The 19,968-nt window shown below is 33.4% G+C and overlaps 2 protein-coding genes, 1 long non-coding RNA gene and 3 other non-coding genes across 8 annotated transcripts; all 6 read right to left on the bottom strand.

Moving 5' to 3' along the window:
• Window positions 1-1,895: 1,895 nt before the first annotated feature.
• On the bottom strand, window positions 1,896-4,406 carry LOC122046988 (auxin-responsive protein IAA30-like). The gene is made up of 5 exons (XM_042607984.1): window positions 4,113-4,406; window positions 3,233-3,477; window positions 2,468-2,609; window positions 2,294-2,355; window positions 1,896-2,178 (listed from the first exon to the last, which is right to left on the bottom strand). Exons 1-5 carry the CDS (start codon window positions 4,358-4,360, stop codon window positions 2,141-2,143), a joined length of 735 nt encoding a protein of 244 aa, XP_042463918.1. The 5' UTR covers window positions 4,361-4,406; the 3' UTR covers window positions 1,896-2,140.
• Window positions 4,407-7,833: 3,427 nt separating this feature from the next.
• LOC122046987 (plant cysteine oxidase 2-like) lies at window positions 7,834-11,288 on the bottom strand. 2 transcript variants are annotated; one of them, XM_042607983.1, is made up of 5 exons: window positions 11,212-11,288; window positions 9,814-9,932; window positions 9,521-9,677; window positions 9,221-9,424; window positions 7,834-8,227 (listed from the first exon to the last, which is right to left on the bottom strand). In XM_042607983.1, exons 1-5 carry the CDS (start codon window positions 11,261-11,263, stop codon window positions 8,103-8,105), a joined length of 657 nt encoding a protein of 218 aa, XP_042463917.1. In that variant the 5' UTR covers window positions 11,264-11,288; the 3' UTR covers window positions 7,834-8,102. The 2 variants fall into 2 exon arrangements, with proteins under 2 accessions (XP_042463917.1, XP_042463916.1); XM_042607982.1 differs by having other exon boundaries at window positions 10,667-11,276.
• A 4,770-nt stretch (window positions 11,289-16,058) lies between these two features.
• Window positions 16,059-16,131, bottom strand: TRNAA-AGC. The gene has a single exon. It is a non-coding gene; the product is annotated as a tRNA-Ala (tRNA).
• A 645-nt stretch (window positions 16,132-16,776) lies between these two features.
• On the bottom strand, window positions 16,777-16,849 carry TRNAA-AGC. The gene has a single exon. It is a non-coding gene; the product is annotated as a tRNA-Ala (tRNA).
• A 104-nt stretch (window positions 16,850-16,953) lies between these two features.
• Window positions 16,954-19,887, bottom strand: LOC122049500. 2 transcript variants are annotated; one of them, XR_006130976.1, is made up of 4 exons: window positions 19,035-19,887; window positions 18,670-18,897; window positions 18,420-18,572; window positions 16,954-17,241 (listed from the first exon to the last, which is right to left on the bottom strand). It is a non-coding gene; the product is annotated as an uncharacterized LOC122049500 (long non-coding RNA). The 2 variants fall into 2 exon arrangements; XR_006130975.1 differs by having other exon boundaries at window positions 18,670-19,887.
• Window positions 19,821-19,893, bottom strand: TRNAA-AGC. Its single transcript has one exon. It is a non-coding gene; the product is annotated as a tRNA-Ala (tRNA).
• Between the last annotated feature and the right edge of the window lie 75 nt (window positions 19,894-19,968).

The following is a 19,968-nucleotide window of genomic DNA, read 5'->3' as shown; positions in this document are numbered from 1 at the left end:
AAATATGAGTTTAGATAATGAGAATAATAGAAGGTGAGTTGTTTGGATGAGTAATCAACGATGATAATTTTAAACTTAATTTGATTAAAATACTTTCAAAATTAGTCATTTTCTATAAAATTTAAAAGTATTTTGATCAAATTGCAATATTTTAACTATTTAAACACGATTAAAAACCAAGCCCTCGTCGCCCAACCTAATCAAACAACGTAACATGGCACATAGTCTTTTGGTGGGTCGTGCTAGGTATGACCCGAATCACTCCAAGTTAGGCTATGCCATGGGTAGTCCGTACCATTCGACACCCTTAAGTGTATATTTATAGTGCTAGACTGCTAGTTGTATCCATTACTTTTTTAGAGTTCTAAAAATTCTAATACTATTTCAAAAATAAATAAATCTAAATTTATTTATTGAATCAATTATTTAATTAAACTATAAGGACAATCATCTTGCAAGTGAAGCACAGTAAAAGCTCAAAAATTTTAAAAGATAAATTTGAACGCCAGCATGATAAACAAACAAGCTTAAACAATACTAAACTCGGATTATCGTACTCAGTTCGGTTACAGCTCTAGTAGCATTGCATGATCCTAAACTAATTGGTAACTGCAAAAGGAGCTCAGTGTACAAAGTTCCCGTCGTATGTCCTGGAAAAAGATCTATTGTACGCAGTCTTATTTTGCTTTGCAAGAGGTTAATTCTAAGACTCAAACATAGCAATAATTTTACCTTGCACCAAGACTCTCCTTCACCCAATTGGTATAGTAGCTTTGCATGATACTGAACTAATTGGTAATTGCAATTAGGAGAAAATGAAAGCAGATAGAGTCCATCAACCAATGGCACCAAACAAAAAGAATCTTGCCCAGCACTAGGTGAAACTGAACTAATTGATTGAGTGCAGTATAAGAGAAGAAAAATGAAAGCAAGATAGAGTTCATGATCAATTATTAATGGCACCAAAAGGAAGATTCTTGTCTGATGACAGACTCTGGTTGTGGAAACAGTGCATTAACTCAAGGAGAAAGTTGACTGATGGCCATCCAAACTCTGAAAATTGGCTGTGGATGCACTAGTGGGTTTTCATCCAGCCACTCAGGTCCACCACCAAGTTGAACGGTATGCAGATGGGGGTCCTCCTTCACTGGAAATAACAAAAGTAAGACAGATATATATATAACACAAGGTAACTACAAAACATTTTCTGAAGAGAGTGGATAAGAAAAGAAAAGATGTTTATGAACACTATTATATATCTGGTTTAAATTTTCTTGGTGTTTGTATTCTCACCTTATGCCATGCAACACTTACCTTGAAATCACTTTCTGTAAATGAGATGTGCAGTTTAGTTTCTAAGGTTCCATGACTACACCCATAAATTTGTTAGATTTTAGCTGATTAGATCCAGAAATATTAGACTTCTAGAAAGAATGATGAGCCAATCAAGTCATATAATCCGGAAAGCATAGTGTACAAGTATCATTATTGTTGGTCCTGAGCAGTGTTGTACTCATCTTTAATGAACTTCAACTTTCTATCTAATTTGTCTCCTACATATAATGTACTCAATGCTCTGCTGTCAAGCTATTTTCAATCCCTATTTTATATTTTGTTCTATCTCTGCATGAAACTTCTATGAAAGTCCACAGTCCACACTAATAATTGCTTCAATAGTGAGCACCAACATAATTACCTGATTTATCAAATATGTATTAAGGGTCTACAGATTATTATCCTATTCATCAAATAGTACCTAAATCAGATACCCCATCATTATGCACATTACTTTGACCCCACTTCCAGTTGGCTGTGCCATATTAATTAAAAGAAACAACATCTCATCATATTTTCCCTATTTTAAACCCAAGTAATAAAAACACACACTCATTATATAATAATAATAATAACTAGAATAGTTTGTTCATTAATTAAACACACCGACATCATTAATTAAAAACAGACAAAGAAACATAATCTTGAATAGCATTGCTTCCTGTCCACACACAAAAAGATAATGAACAAAATTATTCTATGCAACTCAGTAATTGATATATATGGAAGCACAATAAGCATGCAGATGTCCACATCCAAGTCCGGAGAGAAGTTTGGGTTTGACGTTTTACTTTGGGCAAAACATTCAGCTTGTGTTCTTGCACTTCTCCAGAGCTCTTGGTGCTACAATATGAGAGAAGAATAAGTTCCAGGATATATATTGAGATTAATTGCTAGATATATGCATTGAATTAAGGGTTGATAAATCAAAACAGAGATTTTTGATAAAGATGCTCACCAAGTCCAATGGCTTCCGATCCCTTCATGATTCGCAAACGCTTGCATGAGTCGACAAACATCCTGTATTATAATTATTTTGGAGTAAATTAATGATGATGCGAGTTTGTTAACATTATTAGGGAAGTATAAAATATCTCAAAATGCAATGTGGAAGTTGGTGAAAGAAACCTACTCCCATGGAACATCACCGACAAGCATCCAGTCTCCATCCTTGTCTTCATAGGTTGGGACATACTCAGATCCATTCAGAAGATTCATCACCTTGTTCTCGTTTATGAAGTCCCTACCACTCATTCCCTGCGAGCCACAGTTTCCTGATACGTGGGAAAGAAAGCACATTAACTCTCTAAATCTTGCTCAAGTCTATCTTCAAGTTGATCATGAAAGCTTAATTATTTATATGAACATACATTGGGCATGAGATTGGTGTTAGATCATAAACATGTAATTTGGTTGTCTAGTAAACTTAAGCTTTTCAGTTTCTGGAAAATCAACTAAAATTTTAGCACCAAAAACACACTACTCTATCCATGGTAAAACAAAAACATTCAACTTGGAGACAATCATTGTTCTTTCTTCCCCAGTAGAATAAAGAACATTTATCTGGATGGGCAGTTCTCTGATATATATTACTTATCACAGAGTATTTGCATCAACCTAGCTTTTTCAGTATATAATCGTAAGTGTCAACTTAAGTCACTAATGTAGCCAGAACTGTAAGTCCAATAATGCAAAATAGGCTTCCACTGTACCAAACATTGTTGGCCTACATGATACTGCTCTGATCTGGCTACAGAAATAGCCACCAATTAAACAGATTCTGAACCATCTCATGTGACTGTCTATCGCATGGTATGTCTCCAATTATAATTCAGTGATGGCGATTGCTTAAATTAATTAAGACAAGTAAGGCGTGCTCAATTACATGCATGCATACCATTGTTGGTGAAGGAGCCGAACATCTTCTGCAAGGCCATGGAGAGCTCTTGATAGCTCTTGTACATCTTTAGATCCACCTTACGCAGGTATGGCGCACCATCCATGCTCACCTTCATGAAGGAGGCCATCGAGTTGCAGGACTTTTCACCGTCCTCCTTCATGTTGCTGCCCCCCTTGTCAGAGTGGCAAGAAAGGATGTTCTTCCTAAATGATCTAACCGGTGGCCAACCCACAACCTGTGCCCTGATTCGTAGACATATATAGTCACAATAAAGGATCCAGATCGAACTAAACTTTGGATATAAAACATCTCATAATAGCTCCAAAAGTGCTAGTAAAAACTGAGAATAGAAAATTGCATTTTAATGGTGTTACAGGTTCTCTTCTTTTAAGTTTCATCTTTGAGGAAAGGTCCACTAACTTTTTTATTTGATTCCATGTGAATTGACGCAAGAATGATCTCATTCTACTTTTGTTTGAGAATTTTGGAAATAAATTTTGTTGTTATTGAAGTAAGATGGTTTGATGTGCAGTAGAATTCTATAAAATTTATAATCCTTTTAAGATACCCAAAAAGAAGAAAAAAAGTACCAATAAATTTCTTTAGATGCAGATCTGCATAATAGGCCAGCGGTATAATCTCAAAAAGAATGAGACCAAATTCCTACTCCAACGAAAACAACTTTAAATCATATGCTAAAAATTAGGCAAAAATAACTACACAGAGAGAATAATTGCAAGAAGGTGGTTAGTTCGAGCATAATTTATACAAGCAACTATACACTAATTTATGTGGAAAAAACTTCATTTGTGATAAGAAATTGAAGTAAAGCACGAAAAGTTTAAAATTTATGCTAATAGAGATATTTCAATCATACTTGGAAGCAGGTGGTTTTTCCGGTTCGACAACGCTGCCGCATTGAGCAACGTTCTTGACGCTTGGCATCTTCTTGACCATATTATCGGCGGCCTCCACCGGTTCTTTCACATCGGCGGGTGTCTGGAGCTGAAGCTTTAGGTCGATTGTCTCCTCGTATCCCCTCTTCTTCGCGCCCTCGCCTTCCCCTCCGACGCCGGGCAAACCCAGGCGCAGCTCGGTCGCCTCCAGCCCCAATCCGCTCGCCATTTCTCCGGCGATCACACCACTGCGATTCCGATTCACTTCCAGTAAAATTTCTAAGCAGAAAGCGGCCGACCCTACCCCATTTATAGATAGATAAAATTTCATTTTATTCCCAGAATTATCAAGCTTTGCCATTTGCCTCTTAGAATTCAGATAATTACATGTGTTCAGACTCCACCTAAACAGTGCTCAATTTTGAAATTTTAAATGATAAAATAAAATTGTATTTAGTAGAAAATCCTCTTGCAAACCTTTGAGGTTTATTTACTTTATATATATATAAAAATTTATTATTTTTCACACTATTTAAAAAGAGTAAATTTGGGGTGTAAAATGAGATTTCTCCAATAAAAAAACACACGCTCGAATCATAGCACCTCCATTAGCACTTATTTATGGTTACATATTTACGCTCATTACTCTACCTACTATTGCTCACAGGTAAAAGGGCCACTTTATTAAATCCAATTAAAAACCGGTATGTCTGGATTAGTGAACGATACAGATAAAGAAACTTGCGTCAGGTTGACGTACTCAATGAGGTAAAAATTCAGGGCCTGCGGGAGGCAGCGATGGCGGCTCTCAGCGATGGGACCCGAGCGGGAGCAAACCTTTATTTGGTGGGTCAATCAGCCGGTACAAAGTAGGAGATTCTTAATGTTGGCCGCGTGTCGCCCCAGAAAGGTTGCCGCAGCCGCGGACCTGCGATTAATTAGTTAAAAATTATTTAGTTCTTAATTAATTGCTAAACGGAAAATAAACAACAAAGAAATTGTCTTAATTTGGTGAAGTTGACGGCAACATTCCTCGGCAATTTGCTAGATTTGCGTGATGATAGCCTATTCTACACCAGATTAAATGATTATCTAATCTCATTTGGAACGGGTAAAGAATTCAAATCCTCTTTCTTGAAATAATTCGGTCCCGGGTTTCTTTATTAATCAGACGATCATGACATTCTTAAGATATATATGGTACCCTCGTGAAAATATAATTTGATCCGTCCATTCGATAAAAGAACACAAGGACAAAGACATTTTGGGACAGATGATCTAAACTCGTAAGGAATATGTCACATTCTCCAACTACAACTAGACTTCTAAATTTATCCGACGAATAAGATTTTATTGAGTAAAATAATAAAATTGAGTCGAACTAAATTTTAAATTGACACCGTGATTGAAAATAATCATTCAAACTTCACTCGTTTTTATTTATTTATTTTTCTTTAAGATGGGTTTGAACTGGAATCATTTATAAAACTCTTAATTTAATTTTTTTAGTTGGTTAGTAAATTTAATTTTACTAATTTATTTATAAATTTGATAAAAAAAATATTAATGAATATATGTCCATAAATTTAGAAAATAGATGAAAAATATACTTTTGAAATAATATTTTCCCACAAATTGATTTAATTTATAGTATATATTCTGTATCATTTTTGTTGTATAAATTATATTAATTTAAATAAAAAAGATGTTTAAAGAAGGTTAATATATACATATATATATATATACACGAAAAAAGAATTATGTAAATGATACTGCTGGTTAATTTGTAAATTTAGAGGCATTTCAAATTATGACAAACATTTTTTTTTTTAAATAATTTTTAACAAATTAATTTGTCTTATCACACAATTATATTTTCTTTTACTATACCAATTATTTTACAAATAAATTTACATTATAAAAATTATAAAACATATTTTATTTCAAAATAAAAAGTTTAACTCCTTGTTTGTTAATGGAAAATAACTGCATATCATCCCACCTCCTGATTAAAACCAACTTTGTGACTTTACAATCCATTAATATTTTACTCAAGGCTTAAATTATTGCAATACAAAGTAATTAAAAAAAATTACAATGCAATATTTTTTTAAATAATTATTTAATATCTAATGATCATTTTATTTATTTTTTCCAATTTCGAGGTGGGTTTTTAAAGATTTTAAAATACATAAATATTTTCAACTCCTATTATTTCACTCCCAATCATTAATATCATTATTGACTTGATAAACAAGTTATTTGTAGCAATGGGGATTAAGTTTATCCAGAGGTCAAAAATTAATCCCTATCTTATTATAATAAATTTGTCATCTTTTAACAGGTAACTAACTATATCCCTTGGGACAACAAAAAGTAAGATAGCTCTATCATAGATTTGTAAGATTAATAATTGAGAAAAAAAAGCAATTTTTTTTATAAAGAAAATCAAAACAATAAATTCAACTCGGTAAAACAGTGATAGGGCAAAGCTAAAAAAAACTCCATTTATTAAAATTATTAAAAGAATTTTTTTTTTATTTATTATCGAAAAGCTACTCTATTTTTTCCTTAAAAAAAATTGTATTTTGACGCTATTCTATTATAACAGTTAGATAACTATTCCACGTTGATATTAATGAATGAGTTTTATAATACTATATTAATTATAATTAATATAGTTAAGTGTTATAACACTCAACATGTCATTCAATATTGTTGAATGTAACAGTGGACAGTGAAATTAATTTATAAATAATAAATGTTAATATTAAAATTAATATGAATAAATATTAATAAAATAAAGATGTTAATATAATGAACTTTATTGTTTTTTCAGAGGTGACGTGTAAATAATATTTTAAATATAGTTATAACAACTATATATTATAATAATTACTAATCATAATTAGTATAACAATACTTAAATGATTTTAATTAACTTATTATAATTTTAATTAAATTGATATAAAATATCTTATAAAAAATACTCTATAGGTAATGATTTTAATCAAATTAAGACAATTTAACAAAAATTAATTTGATCAAAATTAACTACTAATTGCGGTCATACCAATAATTGCTACAATAATAATATATATTTTTATATTAAAACTATACTATGTAGCTGCATAATAAATAAAATAATAAAAAAAATGTCAAGTTTTTATCTAGATATTTATAATTTAATCCTTAATTAAAATATTCTAAACCATCAACCTAAATACTTCCAGATTTATCCTGAGCACCAATAAAAAATTTCTATAGAATCAAATTAATTGTCACTCCTAACAAATCAATCACCCGAGATTCAGTATCACATTATTTATCATTTTTATTTATAATAAATAAAAAATATTTTAATTAAAATATAAAACAAGACATCCTTTTCATAATTAATAATAACAACCTAATACTTTTTGCCCAAAATAATTTACTACAGAACTTTTCTTCACTGAAATAAAAATACTTTTAAGAAAAATATAACAACACCTTGTTTTGATTTTTTTTTTTTTAAATACCTTTTTAAAGGAAACAATAATTAGAAAATACACTTTTGATTTTTACCCTTGATAATTTGGGTTGATGACGAAAGTTTAAAAATTATAAATGCAGATTTTAGCAATTTTAAAACTCAGAAATGGCAGTTTGAAAAGGAAGTAAGGAACAATGGCTAAAATGCAAAAATTTACAAAAAGAAAATATGCAGAATAACAGTCATGATGATATTTAACTCAAAAACAGATTTTTGTTCCTTGCAAGTTTCAAAATCATCAAACACCCTCAAACTTTTAAACTGCAGTTGTTACACTTCCTAACTATCAACAAAGCACTGTGTGACATCTATGCCACTTGTTAAGTGAATTAACATGATTAATGCTTAAGAGCAAATGACAACAAGTTGAAACCACTAGAATATTTTGATGATTTTGTATGGAGTGGCATTGACCTGGAACTGGCTACAATTGTCATCAAACATCAATGACCTGAGGGCCCAAGTATTGAACACCATCCATCATTAGATCCTCGGCGATATCGACTACTTCCAACCATCCAAGAGAATCATCCATCACACCATTTCCAGCAGGAACACCATCTGAAAAAGTATTTTATTTTTTTATATAAATTAGGTAAGAGGATGAAGAGACATATTTCTACAATTATGAACTGGAATCGTACATAGAGCATTCCGTCAAAAGAAACACAAAAAACCGTTAAAAATCTCAATGGTTCTTCATAACAATATCATTAGTTACCATCCATATTTGTTGCCCTGACTCCTCTGCTTGCTGGGGTCTGTCAATACAAACAAGGTAGTGCCAACAAGGAGGGAGAACCTCATCTCCATCTTGATAGGAAGACAGAGACAGTAGTGTCGAGGCCATACGAGGTAGTGAAGGCCTGGAGTGGTGAGACAAGAAAGTGTGCCACTAGGACTCGAGTCGTAGCAAATAACATTTCTTATATCTTATACTATTTTCTCCTTCTTTCTTGCCAGTTTATTTGAATAAGTAAGGTCTAAAAGACAATTCCATATGTAAACTTGATCACACAAGTTGATACCATAAAATAAATTAGTTCAGATGAGATTCATGGGCAAAATACTGAATTCATAATGGTAGAGAATAGATATTAATGATTCTGCCAGCAAGCTGACTTCTAATCCTATAGTTTTGTTATCGGGCGCAACTTTACCAAGCTGATGCCTACTTTTGATACTACAATGCTAAAATAGGTCAAAGAACACTTCCAGGATCGGCAATTCTGAAGTTCCAGGGGGTTCTTGGCTTAACAGCCCAAACATCTCAATACTTGTATTTGGATATAGGACGAATAACTAATTGTTGCTTCAAGGTAAAACCTCTATGAAATGAGTATTCATACATCTTTTCGGGAATCTACTAGCTAGGAAGTTCCCTTTTTTCACTTTGACAAACCTACAAACAACCTAACAGCGTATGTAAGGCAACACAAGAACATGTATCACATGGGGAAAAAAATCACAATATAGCTGGGGGAAAATGAAATCAGAGAATACACCACTATGTGATTCGCTAAGCATGAAGCAACTCCTTATACAACTGCTTACTTGGATATTTCCAGTAGGGATGATCCCGGTAGTATGTAATGTCACGATCCTCTTCTTTCGAGTAAGGGGGTCCTTGAACATCAATCACAGCAGAGGTTGTGATGGCTGTGAAGGTATGAATGTTCCCGCCAGTTGTAGGATAAAGAATAGATGTGTCACATGAAGATGTAAAATCAGAATCAAGGACCACCTTTGCTGGTCTCACTGCAAAATGCATCATACGTTGTCCATCAGGTAAGCAATTGGTAATGCAAAAAAATTAAAAAAATGAATGAAATGTAGTCATAAGAAAAATCTTACTTTTAGATGAAGAGGTGAGGTTATTTGATTCATCAGGGTCAAGCCAATCATACGATTTTATATGCATGGATCCAAGTAATAGTTTGCTAAAGACAGTCATTCCAGGGTGGTTATGAAGAGGAATAACTGCTCTTGGTGGCAAGATGAATATACAAATCTGCAAAGAAACAAAATTCAATCAAAGCGCACCAGAAAAGTTCATGGTGAAGTGTTTTTGTATATAGTACAATTTTTATATTGTCAGATGTTTATAGACATATTCCTAATACTGGATTATAGTTACTGAATCTTACCGAAAAGTTGTCACACTTGTATATTACTGCATATGTGATCCTTGGGGTCCCTTTTGAAGGACCTTTAAGCTTGAGGAGTGTATCTGTGCTTAGCCCAACATCTTCCGGTCGCATTGTATCTGGAAAACAATTATTAATAAGTTAAACATGGCCTCCCAAATATATAATTATTTCCAAGTAAGAACAAACCCCCCCCCAAAAAAAAACCCTGCAAACACTGCTTCATATTCAATATCTGGAGACTATATCTGATCTATTTGTGAAATAATAAGGTGAGCAAATAAAATTTGGATGAATGAAATTGTCGACAAGATTTCTGAATTCCAGTGATGAGACTTTCACTCTCCTAGACACCTAGTTATCATCCACTTCAGACGAAGATCAACAGTTAATAAAAGAACATGACAAAATTCCTTATAATTCAACCTCATCGATTAAGATAAACAACAAAGAAAGGAATAGAGATAGTTCTAAAATCTTAACTCAATCAAGCAAAGAAGACTGACTCGATGTAAGCTATCGTGCAAGATATAAGTCTGTGAGGATCATCTAGAATGTTGATGCACCCAAAGCTTCAACAAGATCAAAACAAGTATGAATTATCCCTCACGGTACTACTAGTCTTCTTTTTCAAGTAGCCAAGATGTAGACACATTAGATGCTAGCAAAGAAGAGCATCTATAATGGATCAAAATCAACTGTGTTCTTCACATGGAACAAAGATGGATAAAATTATACAGATCAATCCAGATACTAACAGCCCAAACGAATTTAGCTACGGTAGCGGGTTGAGGCTCTATCAGATCGAATCGAGATCATTCGAGGAGATGATAGAGTGGAGGGGGACCGATACCTAAGAGATGCTGCAGCATTTCGACGTCTTTGGGTTCGGGCACGGTCCCAGGGCCGCCCTTGAACACCGTCTTGCACGCCAAGAACAGACGCTGGATCGTCGTCGAAGCGGGCTGCACCCGCCTCCGGATCCTCCGCTCGCACGCCTGCTTTCGCAGCGGCTTCTCCCCGTTCCTCTTCCCCTCCGCTCTCTCCCCCTTCCTCTTCCGCACCTCATCCTCCTCCGCGTACTTCGCCTCTACTTTCATCGATCCCAAAGCACCCCAACCCTAGAACTCAAGTTCCTCGCACCGGGAGCCTCCCAAGACCGCAACTTTACCGGCTCCAGGTAATCGAATCTCGACGGACAAGCAACAAAAAGTCAAAATCGCCGAAGAAAACGTCGGGGAAAGGGTCGGGATCCACCGAAACAGCAGGAAAGAATGGAAATTCGGTGCGGTGGGATCGGGGGAGTATAAAGGTCGAAAGGGGGGAGCAAAACCAGGGGCCATCGAACTGCCTGTCGTCGAGAAAACTGCTTGTTTTGCTCTACGACCACCACCATACCATGCACAGCTGACAGTGCCGTCTCGAGCCGAACTCTTCCGCTCTCCCCCATCCCGGAAACAGCTCTCGATCAGTACACAGATTTGAGACATGACTGCGGACCGCGATGACTGAAAAGACCAAATTGCCCTTCCGTATCGCCAGGGGTTTCCGTCGTCCTTGATCCGGTCGGCGTCGCGGATTTAGAATTATCCTCTGGTTTAAAATACTCTTTTTATGGAAACCTCAAATTATTTACTGATATTTATAAGATAATTTATAAAATTCCCATAAAATTTTATTAATATTAAAATAGAATTATTTAACAATGTGAGCAGGGAGATGGTGGAATAATAAATGTTTTAAAATATAGAATTTTTTTAAAGCATTTTGTGACTTACATAATATAGATAAAATAGAATTAAATGTTACTTAATTTGGTTTATGAAATATAAAATATAGCAAGTAGTTATCTTTATACTCGTTTAAAATTAATATGGAATAGATGATGAGTGATTTTAATAATATATTTTATTTGACGTATATAATTTATACAGTTGTTTAATCTAGTTTTAATAATTTATCTTTTATAAGATATTATTTGTTTTCTATTATGTTTAGCAAATGATATTTGAAAAACAGCTAGGATGATATAAATAAGAAATGTGATTAATTAGTATATATATATATATATAATATCTTTTACTATCTTACTATTTTATTAAAAAAAAAAATTACTAATTAATTTTAATGAATCCAAAATATATATACGGTAATGCTTTTTTTTCTATTCATATTGAAAATAATTATAAGATTTATTAATAATTTTTATAAATATATTAATCAGTGATATAGAGTTAGGCTGTGATGTATTATTAGAATTTTTTTTTATTAATATAAGTTTAAGACTTAGTTTATATATATATATATGTATAGAGCTGTGATACTCATCTAGAATTTTCATCTAGAAAATTCATCTAGATAGACACATAAATGATGAGACCCACCATTTCATTTTTTGTGGGCCCATCATTTATGTGTCTATTTAGATGAATTTTCTAGATGAAAATTCTAGATGAATATCATTTCTCATATATATATAAGGTAAAATAATTAAAAGGCGTCCTTTTTCATAAAGATAGTTAAAAATGCATCTTTTTATTAATTATCAAAAGCTGTCTTGTGTTTCCCAAAATTATCTTTATTTCAATGCTACAAATTCCTAGTTATGATAGTAAAATATGATTACGTTTATTAAATAATGACAATTATTTCAACGCTAAGAATTATTTTTTGAGGTTTATTTAAATACTCTAATTTAATTAAAGACACTTAAATATTATTAAAAAAAATATAGATCCGTTACATTAACGACCCCTTAATATTGATCTTACGAATATAGAGGGAGGTACATACAGATACACAAATGACAGACGCATATAGGATAAACCTCATGTCATCATTTAATTTATTAAATGACCTGTATTATTATAATTTATTTCTATATGTATTTCATTTATTATAAATAAAAAATCACAATTATAATTAATGTCTCGATTTATATTGGTCAATCAATAAATTTAGAAAAAGATGAAAATATCATTCATTAAAAATTTATTATTCTCAATTTACGTTATTAAATTCAAATTTAAGGGTATAGATACATTCAGTATACTTACATGAGTACATTAATTTTAATTTAAAATAATTCTAAATTTTTCACATACATTAATCAATTTCAAATAATTACTTCAAATCAAACAGTGTACTCCTAAAAATCTCTTTAATATATCGATACTCTCAAATTTGAATTCGATATCTTAGCAGTAAATTTTTAAACGTGCAACGATTATATAAAATTTATCATAAGTTCATTATAAAACCTAGAATAATGATACTTAATCATCAATACCATTAACAAATTTCTAAGACTCTCTTAATTTTAAAAAATAAACTTTTAAATTTTTTAATGTTATAAGACGGTCTGTCAGTTTTGGAAAAAATTGACAATTGACAAACCACTTCAAACCAAAACTAATTCTCTATTACAAGCCTCTTTAATGTATATTGTATCAATGCTCTCAGGTCTTGAATTTGACAAAAAAAAAAATGAATTTTTGAATGAGTTGAGAAAATTTTAAACTTAGAAAAATTTGAATGGGGAAAGAAGGAAGGAATATAATGGAAACGTGATATATATATATATATATATATATATATATATATACACATATTATGAAAGTTGGGTATGTAAATGAGTAATACTAAAACTTACTCACACGATTCAATAAAATATAGTTGATGAATGTATAAATAAAAGGTTATAAAATGATCCTCTATCTATTATATTTTTTCTCTATTAAAGACTAAGAAAGAAGAGAGGTTAAGAAGAAGAAATATAATTATTTCAAAGGATCCTATTTTAGAACATATGTAAAAGTATCAGAAGGTAAGAAATTTAATTTACACATTCACGAAGTTAAGAATTATAATAGTTATGATTCATAATTGTTACTAGCGGCTATAGATTATAATTACTATAATAATATTTAAATAATTTTGATTAAGTTTGAGTGATAGTCATCAAATTTAAGAAAGTCCAACGAAGTTTATAACAAGTATTTTGATATAAGAATAGTCCATGTAATAATTTTGATTCAAGTTAAAATTTTAATATTATATTATAACAGTCATATCTCTATATATAATATTTTTTATCAAGTTAGAAATTTTTATATTATATTATAACAGTCATATGTTGTAACTACTACGATCGCATTGAACTAAGAAAAGAGAGTCTACCTTAATGTTCCGACACATAGATTATATATAATAGCACTTAAATAAAAAATTAATTTTAAAATATAATACAAAATGAATCACCATTTGCCTTCGAACAATTTTATTTTTTAAAAACAAAGAGCATCCTAAAACACTAACTAAATATGTCAAGGAAGAGGTAAAGTTTCATGATTAGACTATTCAGTGATGGATCATAGATCTAACTAGAGTTCAGATTTAACTGTGGCATATAAACATCTGAAGGAAGAGATTGGAAAATATTTTTTTTCTTTCCAAAAATATCTAACCTAACTGTGCATATTTTATTCCTAAAATTCACAAATACGTATAATGTTAAAGCTATGGCCCACCCCCACCAAATCTGGATTACTGATGATAAAAACGTGGCGGTAGTGGCATTGCTGTAATTATCGCTTGAATCGAACCCAAAGTAGCTTGCATGGAGTTTGACCAGGCACACACCATCAGCGCACGCGCCAACCACGTGGCAGACCGTTCCAACCCAACGATCCGCTCAACGGTTTGCAGTAAAAAAGAACAGAAAATGGCCACGTCGGCAAATGCCATGCGTGCGTGGCAAGACTTTAAAAAGCAGGATAGGGAAGGAAACCGATTTATCGTGTCGATTCAAATCTAATAAAGTCCACTCTAACTTTACATCTAGAAAAGGTCAAATAATAGAACTTAACCTTTAAGTTATAAATTTGATTAAACAATCCATACTCTTTTAATTACTATCCAGATTTTAGATGGCCATTTATTATTTATTTATTTATTAAAACCAATTTTAAACTAGAGAATTCAATCAAGTTTACATTTTGTCAATAATCTATTGTTTAATGATATTTCAAGACAATCTTGCCTTAAACTAGAGAACATCTTCACTAGATTAGATTGTATCTTAGTAGTTGACTCTTTCAAAAGAAAAAACTCTTTTGATGATAATAATAGTCATCTAATCGATAGAATTAATTAATCATCTTAATCAATATATAGTTGACTATTTTTCCAACAATAAAGTTTAATTATGTCACGTGACTTAGAGGTCACGAGTTGCATAAATAATCTCTTAATTATATTACAAGATAGTACAATAAATTCAATATGATTCCATCTTTTCCTAAAACCCTATATTAACGGGAGATTCAAGTAGAAGACTGTCCTTTAATGAAGTTTGATGCTTTTAATGATAATTTAGCAGGTAGAAATTATCAATGAGCCTAAGAACAGGGCCAGAGCAAGAATCCATCATACTTTATACAAGGAAGACTTATTTGAGGAGTACAACATTCGAAGAGGCCAATATCTTGCGGTTAAAAGATCTGTCCCCGCGATAAATTGCTACCGAAGTCCCATAACAACATCACGGTGCGCCGGCATTGCTATAGTATCTACAACAGAATAATAGTGTAAGATTCACATACAAAATAGTTCATTCTGAGAAAAGAATTCATTCTTTTGTCAGAGATAGGTTGAAATAAAGCATTAGTTACAATTATTGATTCAATTAAATTGGCAAGTATCATCGACACCCAATCAATGCATAAATCTCAGAACTTACCAGTTCGACCAGTTGAGCAAATAGATGCAACTGAGCTTTCTTTCTCCAAGGAGTGTAGCTGCCTGGACGAGAAATGTTAGTATAGTAATTGCAAATCCATAAGACCTGCCACAAGTGAATATTAGAGAATTAAAGGAATCACTAATTGAGAACTACAGTATGCTTAGATGAATTTAGCCAATCTATATCAAAGAAGTATATCATTTTTTATATAATTTAATATTGAGTTTACTGGACCGCAATACCGCGATGCTTACAATGATATCCTAAATGTGAGTTGAATCCCCAAGCTGCACGTTAACAATCAACAAGGGAAAAGTGCATATTCATCTGAGGAGAAGATGATTTTGAGCTTGACTCTTTGCAAAAAAAAAAAAGGGAAAAAGTTCATTGATATCCATCACAAGACAAGAAATTACCGATTTCACTGCATAATTGATTGAATGCCGACCTTGAGGGAGCACATTTATTTTAAAAATTAAAATAGAAATAAGACTGAAAAAAATGGAGATGCGGGGTATCGATCCCCGTACCTCTCGCATGCTAAGCGAGCGCTCTACCATCTGAGCTACATCCCCATTATTGTTTAAATTCTACTAATATACTGTCACATTTCTAACTAACAAAAGTTGCCACTTTTGAAGTAATTTTCTGAACTATTTAAATATAAAATAAGTTAATTAAATTAAGTTGAAAAGAATAATTTCAATTGCACTTTTTTGAATACGTAATTAGAAAGTATAAATACGTTGATTGAAAGTTACTGACTACTGAAGCTGCATAATCTTTCATAATCTCAAAGAACAAAAAAATAGCTTCAAACATTATTACAGACCTTTCATAAAACAATATATAACCACTCTTTTAAGCATATATGAATCCGAACAACTGAAAAAAAAGAACCATAACTTAAAAAGTAATGATAACAATGTTACTCTTTTAATCATAGTGAAGCAATCATCAAAGAAGCTCAAGCTCTTGATATCAATTTGAGAAAACACCAATCTAAATAATCTAAGCACTATATATGGAGATGGCACAAAAAAGAAATCAATTTTTTCCAACCAAATAAAAAAAATCCTATTTTCCTATCAAAGTGTTTTGTGGATAGTAATCATCCTGAAATCAACAACAAGAAATGTTTACAGCTGAATAGGTTAGTATAATGATTGCCAAGCCATATGAATTCATTCATTCATCAAAAAGCTACAAACATTACAAAATGGAGATGCGGGGTATCGATCCCCGTACCTCTCGCATGCTAAGCGAGCGCTCTACCATCTGAGCTACATCCCCACTGTTGTTTTAATTATCAATATAATATTATTTAATCATAAAAAACAGGAGAGAACAGAAGAATATGGAGTTGAGGTAAGAGAAGACGATGTATAACCACTCTCCAGTTAACTTTCCGCTCTCCTAAAACGCCATGTAGCCTGTTTTAATCATAGTGAAGCAATTTGAGATAACACCAGTATAAACTGTCTTATCATTTTTGATTAATGTAAGTAGATGAATAAAAACATCAGACCAATAAATCAAATATTTGAGAAATCTAACTTATTTCATCCTCGTACTTTTTCTCTTTGTTCTCCTATGTCCTTTTCCATACTTCTTCCATTCAACACTTGTTATGCAGATAGTTATCATTGATGAGGGCGATATGCATCTGTTGGCTTTCTTCCCCCCTGAAATCAACAAGAAGAATTCTTTGTTTTATCAGTGAGAGGAAATGCTTCCTTTGATGGGTGAACCGAAAGGTTTTAGAGAAATACTATGTTATATACATGACTAGAAGTTCCAAATTTGTCACTTCTGAGTTCATGAATATGGATTTCAAATTGCACATTGATCTCAACACAAAGAAAGAGGAAATAGTGAAAATTTCAAACTATTTTTTTGTTCCATTTAAAAGGACCAAATAATGTGTGATTAATTATTAATATCTAAAACTAAACTTTTAACATACATGGTTTGCTAGTGGAGTTGAGCAAATAGTGTGATCAACATGTAATTGGCAAAGAGTTTGATAGTAGCAACTAGATCTAACATGCAAGGGACAATGAACTGAAACACACAAAGAAGTAGGAAAAGTGTGTGAACCATGAGTGTAGCTTGTCTTAAATGGAACATTGAGGTGCCTTTTTGGTATAACTAGCTTTGTTTGCAAAAGTTCATAATTAAGTGTGCTTAGTGAAGAGCAATACTGAAATAGGCAACCTCATACCAAGAACAAATTTGTGAGTGCGATGAACAATAGTGGTTAAAGCAGACAATTTATCAATGTTATGTTATCAAGTACGTAATGTCTTACAATTTGATATCATAGAAGAAACCTATGTAGGTTTATTGATCAAGGATGAACCAGCAGAAGCAAGTGCACTAGATGTAGCTTCAGCCAAAGGTGCGGCTTCTGGTAAGAGGGCTAGAACAAGGCATAGCGCCAAAAGGAATTTGACAATGATTAAGTTTATATATTGCAAATAGAAGTTGATCAAATGCAAACAGCCACAAAGATAAATGGTGCTGAAAATCTACAGTTGGTGCTATCACTAAGATCAGTCTTTCTCATCCATTCTGCTCCAGTGTGAGATAGATTTGAGAAACTCAGGAATTTCTCAGTTTACTTCAAACCATGGGGAATGCAGACTAATGAGGCTACTTCCATGCCTTAAACCTTAATTATTGCCACAGTTAGGATTCAGAGAAAAGTGTCAATAACAAGATTGCAGTGTGCCAGAATTTGAAGAATTTGAGCAAAAACATGGATGCTATCTACGAATATCAAATAGTTCAATAAGTTGAAGAAACTCATGTAAGCTAGCCAGGTTAAGATCAATGGTTCAATGAAATAACCAAGTATTACCATAGAGCCAACGAATGCATAAATCACAGAAATTATATGTTTGACAAGAGGAACAAGATAATGCAGTAACTGCCTTGACGAGAAGTACATCGTAGCAATTGTCTGTGCATTATAGCTATCGATGAATATCTTCACCAGTCCATGGATCTCAACCTGCAAACAGTACAGAAAGCGTATCCATCAAGCCTGACTCTTTGAAGAAGAACAGCTTTTGAGGAAAACCTAATTTGGGAGAACGAGAAAGTAGTACCGATTATGCTTCAAGCTGGATTGTGAATATCAGCCTTGAGGACCATCCTAATTTGGGAGAACGAGAAGCTAGTACCGATCTTGCTTCAAGCTTGATTGAACAGCGACCTTGAGGACAGTTCCGAGGCGATTTGGTGATGTCCGCCCATCATCGCACTGCTTCGAAATCTCCAACTCGAGGCCCCAGTGGAGGATGAGAATGCCTTCCACGCAACCAAACATCGGTGGCCTGGAAACGAAAAGATATGGAGGAAGGCTAGACAGGACGGAAAAGGAAGGAGATCCACGGAAGAGAGGGAGGAGGAACGGCCGCCGACAAAAAGATTTACGCCAAAAACTGGAGATGCGGATTATCGATCCCCGTACCTCTCGCACGAGCGCTCTACCATCTGAGCTACATCCCCATTGCTTCAAGCTTGGTTGAACATCACTTTACCATCTGAGCTACATCCCCATTACTTCAAGCTTGGTTGAACAACAACCTTGAGGACACTTCTGAGGCGATTTGGTGATGCCCGCCCATCATCGTGCTGCTACAAATCTCTTACTCGAGGCCCCTGTGGAAGATGAGAATGCTTCCACGCAACCAAACACATCGGTGGCCTAGGAACGGGAAGATATGGGAGAAGGCTAGACAGGAAGGAGATCCACGGAGGAGGAAGGAGGAATGTCCCCCGGTAAAACGATTTTAGGAAAATATCTGGAGATGCAGGGTATCGATTCTCGTATCAGTGGCCTGGAAAACGGGAAGATATGGGGAAGAAGAAGGAGATTCACGGAGGGGGGAGGGAGTAGCGACCGCTGGCAAAAAGATCTAATGCCAACAAAACATTTATCGACCCCGTGCCTCTCTCATGCTAAGCGAGCGCTTTACCATCTGAGCTGCATCCCCATTACTTTAAGCTTGCTCGAACAACAACCTTGAGGACACTTCTGAGGCCCGAAGATGAGAATGCCTTCCACGCAGACAAACATTAGTGGCCTGGAAAACGAGAAGATATGGGGGAAGAAGAAGGAGATTCATGGAGAAGGGAGGGAGTAGCGACATTAGTGGCCTGGAAAACGAGAAGATATGGGGGAAGAAGAAGGAGATTCATGGAGAAGGGAGGGAGTAGCGACCACTGGCAAAAAGATCTAATGCTAAAAATAAATTGGAGATGCGGGGTATCGATCCCCGTACCTCTCGCATGCTAAGCGAGCGCTCTACCATCTGAGCTACATCCCCAATGATTTTAAGTTTTAGTTATTTTGTTTTAATTAAATTTAAGTACATTTAGATCCGAAAAATTGGTAATAAATT

This window comes from Zingiber officinale, chromosome 2B, assembly GCF_018446385.1.
Source record: "Zingiber officinale cultivar Zhangliang chromosome 2B, Zo_v1.1, whole genome shotgun sequence".
NCBI lineage: Eukaryota > Viridiplantae > Streptophyta > Magnoliopsida > Zingiberales > Zingiberaceae > Zingiber > Zingiber officinale.
The sequence above is the reverse complement of the archived record's forward strand: the minus strand, read 5'-3'. Positions and strand labels throughout refer to the sequence as shown.

Excerpts from the sequence above, each read along its gene's own strand:
- LOC122046988 (XM_042607984.1), bottom strand. The coding sequence starts at position 4,360 with ATGGCGAGCGGATTGGGGCTGGAGGCGACCGAGCTGCGCCTGGGTTTG. Across the intron at positions 3,478-4,112 it reads GAAAAACCACCTGCTTCCAA|GGCACAGGTTGTGGGTTGGC; the intron begins GTATGATTGAAA and ends TCTACGAATCAG. Across the intron at positions 2,610-3,232 it reads CGGCTCCTTCACCAACAATG|GAAACTGTGGCTCGCAGGGA; the intron begins GTATGCATGCAT and ends CCCACGTATCAG.
- LOC122046987 (XM_042607982.1), bottom strand. The coding sequence starts at position 10,913 with ATGAAAGTAGAGGCGAAGTACGCGGAGGAGGATGAGGTGCGGAAGAGG. Across the intron at positions 9,425-9,520 it reads CCTCACCTCTTCATCTAAAA|TGAGACCAGCAAAGGTGGTC; the intron begins GTAAGATTTTTC and ends TGCATTTTGCAG. Across the intron at positions 8,228-9,220 it reads TCCCTACTGGAAATATCCAA|ATGGTGTTCCTGCTGGAAAT; the intron begins GTAAGCAGTTGT and ends ATACTTTTTCAG.